Source organism: Glycine max, chromosome 19, assembly GCF_000004515.6.
Source record: "Glycine max cultivar Williams 82 chromosome 19, Glycine_max_v4.0, whole genome shotgun sequence".
Lineage (NCBI taxonomy): Eukaryota > Viridiplantae > Streptophyta > Magnoliopsida > Fabales > Fabaceae > Glycine > Glycine max.
Genome location: NC_038255.2, coordinates 47,513,400 through 47,523,584, shown reverse-complemented (window position 1 = coordinate 47,523,584; position 10,185 = coordinate 47,513,400). Strand labels below are relative to the sequence as shown.

General features: G+C 33.5%; 1 protein-coding gene and 1 pseudogene across 1 annotated transcript; both read left to right on the top strand.

The window, feature by feature from the left end:
• Positions 1 to 362: 362 nt before the first annotated feature.
• On the top strand, positions 363 to 4,628 carry LOC100814323 (calponin homology domain-containing protein DDB_G0272472). The gene is made up of 7 exons (XM_006604682.4): positions 363 to 684; positions 1,117 to 1,871; positions 2,500 to 3,139; positions 3,216 to 3,316; positions 3,411 to 3,500; positions 3,576 to 3,703; positions 4,189 to 4,628. The coding sequence occupies exons 2-7, from the start codon at positions 1,209 to 1,211 to the stop codon at positions 4,331 to 4,333; spliced, it is 1,767 nt and encodes a 588-aa protein (XP_006604745.1). The 5' UTR covers positions 363 to 684; positions 1,117 to 1,208; the 3' UTR covers positions 4,334 to 4,628.
• A 1,755-nt stretch (positions 4,629 to 6,383) lies between these two features.
• On the top strand, positions 6,384 to 10,185 carry LOC100813791 (ATP-dependent Clp protease proteolytic subunit 5, chloroplastic-like; annotated as a pseudogene).

The window sequence follows — 10,185 nt, the reverse complement described above, 5'->3', positions numbered from 1 at the left end:
TAAAATTAGGAATAGAAATTATCTAAAAATTTATTTAGATACTAAAAACATGGAGATTGCATAGTTTTAGAGAATAAAACTTAATTAATCCTAAAAAAATCAAAATGTTCATATTTAATATATAAATTATTTTAATTTAACAATAAATAATTTAACTTATGATATATGTTATTTTCCAAAAAAAGAAACTATTAAAAATAAAGTCAAAATAGATTAAAAAACACGTGATTAGAAAATTTAAGTATATAGATAACTATAACAAAAAGTAATCAGAGATGGTAAAGAGAGAATTTTATTTTGCTAATATGAAATTTACACTAACAAAGAGAAAAAGAGGTGTTTAAATGTTTTTGATGAGAAAAAGGGATGGAAAAATGAAGTTTTGTTTTGACGCATGCGGTTTTTTGAGTGTAATCGGTCTTCCAAATATGGCTCCTTGAGAAGAATGAGTAGCAGATGACCCCTTATTTGCTTCTATTACAATTACAAAAGCTCATCTCCGTTTTCGTCATCTTCCCCAAACCCTCGCCGCAAAGGCCAAATACTCCCACACCCAAATTCCTCAACTTCAACACACCACACAATAATAACGGAATCCCTTCTTCCGCTTTGATCCCACTCCTATGCCCAAAAGGGTTAGCGCTAACAACAGAGAAGGAAAATAAAATTCGCCCCAAGATTGAGGTCTTTACCAAATTCGCCCCTCGCATATTCTCAATTTTACTGAATCTCCGTCTCTTATGCGTTTCTTTTTCCTTAAATTGCGTGCTTAGGTTTCCAATTTGCTGTTTTTAAATGAAGGATTTCGTATATTTCGATTTTGACTGTGAATTGAACCGCAATGTTATGCACAAGTGCCGCCGCGTCACTCCTACTGATTCGAGTTTTGTATTCAATTTTTGAAGCCGTGTTAAAGAAAATAATCTTAATTGAAATTCAACTTTGAGTTTGAGTTTAATTCACTGTGTTCAAGTCTTTTTTTTTTTTTTGTGAAAAGTGGAAGAAAGAAGTTATAGTTAGGTTAAATTGGCAATATTGTGGTTTTTGGTTTGATTTGTTTTGTTTTTTTAGAATGATCAATGTGATTGCTGATGGTTTCGTGTAACTCAATTGCAGTTGAATAAATAGTGGTTTGTGAGGGTTTTCTCTCGGGAGTGATTGGAAGTGCATCAGAAGGAACCTGTGCTGTTGTGTAATAAGAACATTTAATGGAAGATTTGGGAGGTACCCGGTTTGATGGCCTCAGCAATGCTGTGAGGAGGAAGAGGAGTCAGACTTCGCGCAGGCCTCGGCCTGATTCGCAGCATGCTTCTGAAGGTCAGGAACTGTCTCCCTTGTCTTCGACACCTTCGGAGGATACTGGTAAGGCCTCTAGTGATGAGAATGTTGGTTATGATGCAAATTCCAAGAGAAAGGAATTCAATCTTAACCATTGTGTCTCTCAAACCTCCTCTGGTACTGGAGCCGAAGATGATAAATCCCATAAAAAGAGTAAAAAAGATGAAGGATTCCACACGTTTTATAATAATGAGCCTGTACGGAGCGGTTTGAATAATAAACGCTGTAGTGAAGGTGTTCTTGCTCCAGCAAATTGGAAAGGCTCTAGCAAAGTGAAGGATAGCTTGGATTCAGAGTTGAGAAATGCAGATTTGTATGGTGGAAGGAATCCTGAGAGCATGGGTTTGGCACAGTTTGGTGGCTCTCAGGATGGATTGGGGAATGAGAACCGGGTTAAAAAGGTTAAACTCAAGGTTGGCGGAGTGACACGCACTATTCAAGCCAATTCAGCAACCAATGGTGCTTCGGGAAGTGGATCAACAATGAAGAACTCTCGTTCATCAGATGCCTCCAGACCACGCCAAAAGCAACAGGTATTTCATTTTGGACACAACCGTAGCTGATATCAGAACTTATGTTGTCATCTGACTCCTCAACATTTATAGTTATATAACATGTTAGAGATATAAAACCATTCAAATGCTTCCATATACAAGCTTAAACTTTTAGGAGAATTGGTCTTTGACTTGTTATCTGAGCCTCTATGGCCAAGTAGTTATGAATTTGATCCCTTTGTCCTAATTCTTCTTAATTACATAAAATTTCAATGAAAGATACTATTATGGGCACATGCCTTGTCAATGTGCCAGGCCCAAAGAGCTCTTGTGTGAAGGAGAGTGTTAGATTTAGAATTATTTAAGTACTTCCACCCAAAAGCTTAGTTTCTCTGAGATACCTTATATGGGTTTTGGTTAGAGGATATTTGTCTTTTTTATAATTAACCATTAATAGGTGAGAAGTCTCTATAAAATGTTATTTCATGGGATTATTGAGGCATATCTTATCTAATTTGTCTGGGAATGGGAGGTTGGTACCAGCTTTTTAGATCTCACTCTTATGGAAGTGTATCTGTGATCTTGATTTCTTATATAAATATTTTCTCATTTCTTTTTTACTTATAGAATCTGATTTGATCACTCTCATCAATCTGTTTTATTACAGAGTAATTCAGACGATAATAATTCTCCTTCTGATAAGAGGAGTCGTCTACAAGGTGTTCCGTGGAAGGATTTCTCAAGGGGTGGTTTTGGTCTTGGGAAGGAGGAATCATTGATGGGGAAGATTTCTGGAAAGAACACATCTAGTAAGCTGGGAGACAAGTCTGAACCAGTTCGTAAGAGCAAGCGAGTACCAAAGAGACGTGTACTTGATGGGGAATTTGGTGATGATGATGATGAGGATGATGAGATTCGGTACTTGGAAAAGCTGAAAACGTCAAAAGTTTCTGCAGTCTATAGAGATGAAGAAGAATTAAGCAAGAAACATCGAAGGCTATCTAGTGTCTCTAATTTGGAAAATGCTGCCCCAAGGTCAGCCAAAGATGGTAAGAAAAGGTCTAGATCTGATAGAGTGTATGAGGACACAGATTATGAGGATGAAGAGGAGTCAGGGTCTGATGGTGAGCTTGAGGATAAGAAAAAAAAAAAACAGAGGAAGGAATCTGTTGACGTATTGATGGACAGTAAGAGGGAAATGACTCTTACGACTCGTCAACGGGCCCTTCAATCAAGCAAAGATGCCTCTGCATCTAGTTCTAGTTTAATTGAGTTTCCCAACGGGTTACCACCTGCCCCACCAAGAAGTGAGCATTTATCTGTACTGTATTTTTTTTTTTATCAATGTCATACTCAATCATTAACCATGTTGCTTAACTACAGAACAAAAGGAGAAGCTTTCAGAGGTCGATCAGCAATTGAAGAAAGCTGAGGCTGCACAGAGGCGTAGAATGCAAGTTGAGAAGGCTGCCAGGGAATCTGAGGTTTGTTTTTGTTCTCTCCAAATTACAGTTTTTTTCTTCTCAATATGTTTGATTTTACACTAACAAGGCATGTCCATTTGATTTCATTTTGTAGGCTGAAGCTATCAGGAAAATACTTGGTCAAGACTCCAGTAGGAAAAAGAGAGAAGAGAAAATAAAGAAGCGCCAGGAAGAACTGGCACAGGTATTGCAATTTCCTACTATCTTCCAATTTTTTTGTATTGCTATCTGTTTTCTTATATTAAATTACTCTTTGCAGGAAAGGGCAGCCAATGCACTAATGCTTGCATCGAATACCATCAGATACACAATGGGTCCGACTGGAACGTTTGTGACTTTTTCCGAGGAAATGGGGCTTCCTAGCGTATTGAACTCCAAACCCGTCAGGTATAAGACCATGCTAATTTTATGTATTGGACCTGTTAGACCATCTTCCTGACAAGTTGCTTATATATTTTTGGCAAATAAAATGAAAAAAATGAAAACTGATTTTAAAAAACTGTTATATCATAAAGAAAACTCAGTGTTTGGCTTTACCTTTTTCTATGATTTGACTACAATAATTGGACATAAATTAGATATGCATGCATCTATCACGCTTTGTTAATTTGATGTGTGGGTCTTTGTCAGACTGGCTTCCTTAGAACTCTCTTTAGAATGCTTGACCAGTAAAATAAGGAGAGAAAATGGATATTAAAAATTTGTGCTGTTTTATCAATAAAGAAATCTTAGCAAAGTACATTTGGCTTTAGCTGTTCGCTGATTTTTACAACTACAAATGCTGGTCAGAAGTTTGAAACTCGTGTTGTTTGTTTGGCAAACACATCAAAACTTTTCTTATCTGCTAATGATATCACTGCGTATTGTTTCAGTTATCCCCCACCTCGTGAGAAGTGTGCTGGTCCATCTTGTACAAATCCTTATAAGTATCGGGATTCAAAATCAAAGCTTCCTCTTTGCAGTCTCCAATGCTACAAGGCTGTCCAAGAGAAGGTGGTGGCTGAAACTACCTGTTGATGTTGTCAATGATCTTCTATCACTGGCTTCTTCCAGTTAGTTATATGGAGCCATTGATGTTTTTATCTTTCACAGGGGCTTTAGCTAAGCAACTGTGAGTTGAGCGTTTGGTAGAGAGCTCATATTGCCGATTGTGTATTTGCTTTATTATACTTTTCTTTTTAATGCTGATATAATAGGTTGTGATAATGGCATGCAGTTAATTAGGAATGATACATATATAGCACAGACAAACCTTTCTGGTTATTATTGCCCTGGCTTTTTTATTAGCAATACTAGACGAGTCATTTTGCCACTTGCCCCAGTAATTTGCAAAAGGGAAAATAATAGAAACTTATATGATTTGTGATGAGTGCATGGTTACTCCTTATAAAATAGTCAATAATGCATTGTTAATTTGTTATGTTGCTTTGATGTTGCCCGTGATCCTGTCGGTATGACAGTATCACTGGCTTATGCTATTAAGTAATATGGCACATATTGCTTAATCACACTTATTTTAAATGCGGATGCAAGAGTTTATATGATCCTGGTAATAGAAATGGAGGGCATACAGTCGCACATGTTTTTTGCGTCTTAATGCTCTTTTTTGCTTTTCTTAATTTAAAGGATTGCATAACAGCATCACTGACACTGAGGTGGGCTCAAATAAAAGCTTGGCATTATCTTTGGAGGAGCGGAGAGAAAAAAAAATTGAAAAATTTGAAATAGATAAAATTTTGATATTTTTATTTCTTAAACTTTAAAAAATTATTTTCATTCTCGTCGTTTGAAACTTTGAATATAGGATACACGTATGAAGGCAAATGGAGAAAAGTGATGGTAGACTGAAATGTGAATTTTAAACTTGTTCATTCCTCTTGTATGTAAAGAAGTAAAAAAAAAATAGTCTAATTTAGTTGATTAACATAGAGTATATGACTTATTGTAAATTTTTTAATATTTGTTTTTTATTTTTACGTATAAAAAAAAGTCTCAGAAGTATTTATTTGATAAATATTTATCAAGTATATGCATTATTTATAATTAAATAAGAAATAGAGTTACATTAGTTTTATATAAATTATATATTGTTTTCACAAGATAAAAGAGCTTATTAAAAACAATTTATTAACAATCATTAGATTTTTTTTACTATAAACGAATTTTTTGAGATTATGATTAATATATTATCTTTCAATTAACTTTTGTTTCTCCATTTTACCCCCAGTATTTGTTTGATTTAAATATCAAACTAGCCATTATAAATATCTTCATACTTTTTCTTTGTTATTTTATTTATTATAATTGTTTTTAGAAAATATATAACTCAAAATAAGTTGTAAATAAGTTTTTCCAAAAAAATTATATGAAAAATTAGTACCTAATTAGATTAGTTTGGATACTTTTTAAAGAAAATATTTATAAGAAAATAAATAAGAGTATATTGATTTATTTTAAAAAATATATATTTTAAGAATGTGCAGAAAAAACATTTTTTTATAGAATTTTTATGAAAAGTACATTTTTCATTATAGCATTAAAAGTACTTTTATAGAAAAGAAAGTGATAGTTATAAATATTTTAGAAAACAATCAAAGTAATTTTTTTCAAAATAATTGGAAAACTATATTTTTTTACATTTACAATTTTTAAAAGTTTAAACTAATATATTTAATTTTTTTAAAGTGATCTTTTATGAAAAAAAAAGTTAATAACAATAATTTTGTTTATAAATAAAAAAAATATAACTCTATTATACATTAAATTAAATTTATATAATAAATTATCAAGTAATTTAAATTTTTATGAAGGCATGTAAACCTTATTTTTAATAAGAGTTTTTAATTTAATATTTAGTTTATTAAAATTATACAAATGTTATTTTTTTGCTTTATATGTAACAAAGTAACTCTAATAAAGAAAAATATTTGCGGATTATTCCTCCCCTAAATTGTAAATTTGAAGTAATAATTAAAATGATTAAAGAAAATAAGAATTTTGCATTTCATTCAGTATAATCTAGTAGTATAACTTAGCTTTATATTAAAAAAAATCTAAAATAAAAAGAATTATATTAGTAGCTTCTTCATAAAATTGAAGCAAGCAAAGCAAATAGTAAAAATGGCGAACGCACCCTGCCTTCGTTGCAGCTCTCTTGCTCTTCACTGCTCAACGCACACTTCTTCTTCCTCTCACTCTCAGAGCCTTTCTCTTTCTTCACACACTTCTCGCCTCTCCTGGTAACCTATACGCCACACAATCTACATTTTACTTTTCGTTTCCATTTTTACGTCAACTCAGGTTTAGGGTTTATGAAATAAATAAAAAATTCATCATTTTTCTATTCTTTATTTGCGCATAAATTTCTACAACAATCCCTCCTGCAATGACTTGCTGGAAATTGATAGGGAATAAATATAGTACTAAGAAATCTCCTGGGAAGGTGAAGGCCGTGTATGCTAATGAATTTTGGGCGCCTGAGAGGAGTTCACGTCAGGGAATTTGGTCTATCAGGTGTTTTATTTATCTTATTTGTTTTATGTTCTTCTGTTAGGAATTTAGGATAATTTTTTGCACTTGCAGGAGAAAAATATAAGGGGGTAAGATGAAATAAGTTACCCTCACAAGTTAAAAATAACTCATGCATAAGCTAATTTTAGCTTATAGTAGAAGATTAATTTATTTTGTCTTCTTATTTTCTTTTTCTGTAAGTGTTTATTGAAAAGTTTATCCAAACAGTATTTAAAGTTTTAAGCTTTTCAATATGCACAAGGACATGGACCACCACCTATGGTGCAGGAGCGGTTCCAGAGTGTTATTAGTCAGCTTTTTCAATATGTAGGCCCTTTTTCTGCCCTAAGGTTGAGTGCTCGCCTTCTGTTTAGTCTGTCTTTCAACTACTAACAATATGTTTTGATATTTAGAGAATAGTACGTTGTGGGGGAGCTGTAGATGATGATATGTCTAACATCATAGTTGCCCAGCTTCTTTACCTTGATGCCATCGATCCTAACAAGGTTTGTTCTTCATTTTTAGTTCTTAAAAACTCGTGGTTTATCTTCTTATAAAGTAGTTCTTTTGAGGATGACATTCAAATTTCAATACTTATATTTTGGTTTTTCCTCATTTTTAATTTGATTATTACCCTTTGTCTGCTTTAATCTTTTTGTGTATGCTTTGAACTCAATTTTGGTAGTGCAAAGACTTAATCAACTACTAATTATGTTGTTCAGGATATTGTCATGTACGTAAATTCTCTGGGAGGATCAGTTGCAGCTGGTAATAATTATTTTTTGTGAATCTGCCCTGCATTAGTTTACTGTATTCAATCTATGCCTAGACTTAAAAATGCAATGCATTATTTTATTTTAAAATATGATGTGCTTCACTTTTCCTTTTTGTCAGCCATGGCAATATTTGATACGATGAGGCATATTCGACCTGATGTGTCCACTGTTTGCATTGGACTTGCTGCTAGCTAATGTTTAGTTTTTTTTATGGCAATATCACCTTAATTTCCATAGTTACCCCCAGTAAAATAGTCATCCCTTGATCTTTATGTGTGGCAGAATAACTTGTAATCTTAACACACTTCCTCGCGGTATTTGTGGCATGATGTTAGAAAGGAAGCCAATCCTTATTTGACATTGGGTAGAGTCACTTATTTCATTCACTGGGATCATAATGTTCACTTGGAAGGGTTCCAGGATTTCAAATTCCTCATTAGATTAGCATTGACAATGCAACAACCAAGCTTTTTATTACTAGGTGGGGTTGGGCACATAGACCAAATGATGCCATAATATTTTATTGTGAATCATTGACCTCTAAATCCCTTTTAGTAGTTTTTCTATAGTATTTCATAGTTTCCCTCTACCTCTAGTGATAGGGCTTTCCTCTATCTAATCTACTCTCCTTACTAGGGTTTCTATACGACTTATCCACACACTCCCAAATCATCTATGGTGATATTTTACCACTTCTCCACAATAAGTGTTACTCCAACTTTCCCTTTGTTGCATTCATTCCTAATCTTATCTTGTCTCTGCTACATTGTGTTTTCTCTACTGTTGGCCTTTCACCACCCATTCCTTAGTTCCATACACCATCATAGATCTTATGCTTGTGTCTTGAAGTTTCCCCTTAAGCTTAAGCGGTACCTTTTTGTTGTTAGTCTCACAGTCACAGGTAATACTAAAACTGTCCTTTATTTCATCCACTCCCCTCTTGAATCCTATGGCTTATATTTCCCTCTATTTCTTGTTAGCATTGATAATATGACACTGAAATTGATTTTTAGTTGATTGTACACTTGGCATTAAATCTTTCACGTATCCATACTTATATCTATTGACCTTTTCATGAGCAGTATGGGTGCCATTCTGCTTAGCGCAGGGACTAAAGGTAATGATTCTTTTAACTTGCAGTCATTTTGTTCCTTATTTTTGTTTTTTTTTTTTTTTTTGGTGTTTCTCATTTCCCTGTTTTCTCGATAAAAGAAAAATGCTTCTTCTAAGTTCTAATTTTATATCCCTCCTTACTTCTGAAGGAAATAGATATAGCTTGCCAAATTCAAGGATAATGATTCACCAACCGCTTGGTGGAGCTCAAGGAGGACAAACTGACATAGATATACAGGTATAGGCTCCATTTTCATTTTTCCACCTTATTTTTTTACATAAACATCTTTTTTTGTTTCTAATAGTTTATATACTATGATCATTTGAAATTAAAGCATGTCTAGGTATTTGAAGCCGAGTAAGTGTTCTGGTAGAAAGACCCAATTTCTTTTTTAATTGCGCTTGATGAAATTCCAAAATAGAAGTGCATTTTGTTTATGTAGCAAATGGACCAAATTGGTCCTTAGCAGTATTTAAGTTCTGATGTTTTCAATCAGAAATGACTTGACACTGTGCCAGAGTTATTCTCTTTGTGACAGCTCACTTTAAATTACAATTTACAACTCTGAGGTTTGTTCCTGTGGTTCTAGTACAATAAGCTAAAATGCTGAGTATTGGATTAAGTTGCTGGTTACATCTTGCTCTTGATTATCTTATTTTGAGAAAGTCTCTTGGAATTGAAAAATGAAAAACTTGGGTCTGTTCAATCAGTAGTATAGTTTAATGCAATTTTTGCATTTTCACCAACCAAATCAACCTAATCAGCTCATGAAAAGTATAATTTATGCAATCCAATTGTGATCTGATGAAGTTCAAATCCAGTACCAAATTAGTTTTTTGTATATGTAAATTTTTTATCAGTAAAAGAAACCCTAAAAACCCTATTATAGTTTTTCTTTTCCGTTCCTTACCATTATAATGTTTTGGTTTCAGTAGGATTTTTGGTTACATTGAATTCCAATTTGTTTTGAGCATCTTACAATTAAGCAGTGATAACACCCATGAGTTTACCCAAGGAGGACCTGATGGATTTGATAGTTTTATTGCCTTTTAAGTCAAGTAATTCTTATTAGATATAACTGATTATCAGCCATGATCCTCAGGCAAATGAAATGCTGCATCATATTCTTTGGCTTCTTATTAGACCGTGATTTTTTCTTGAGTGCGAAAGAAGCCAAAGAATATGGATCTCATAGACGGTGTTATCATGAATCCTCTCAAAGCTCTCCAACCATTGCCGGGTGCAGCAGAGGGTAATGATCGGGCTAGCATTTGAACTTGAGACTATTGCTTAGTATTTAATAAGAACGATCATTTAGATGCATGTTTGGGAAAATTGGTGAGGCCAAAAGTAATTTTGCCAATAGATCAAGACCATTGCTTTTGTGTTCATTTTGTGTTGGACCGTTAGATTTGTGCATCACAATAAAAGCAACGGAAAACAAACATACCCTAGGTTGTCCACTCTAA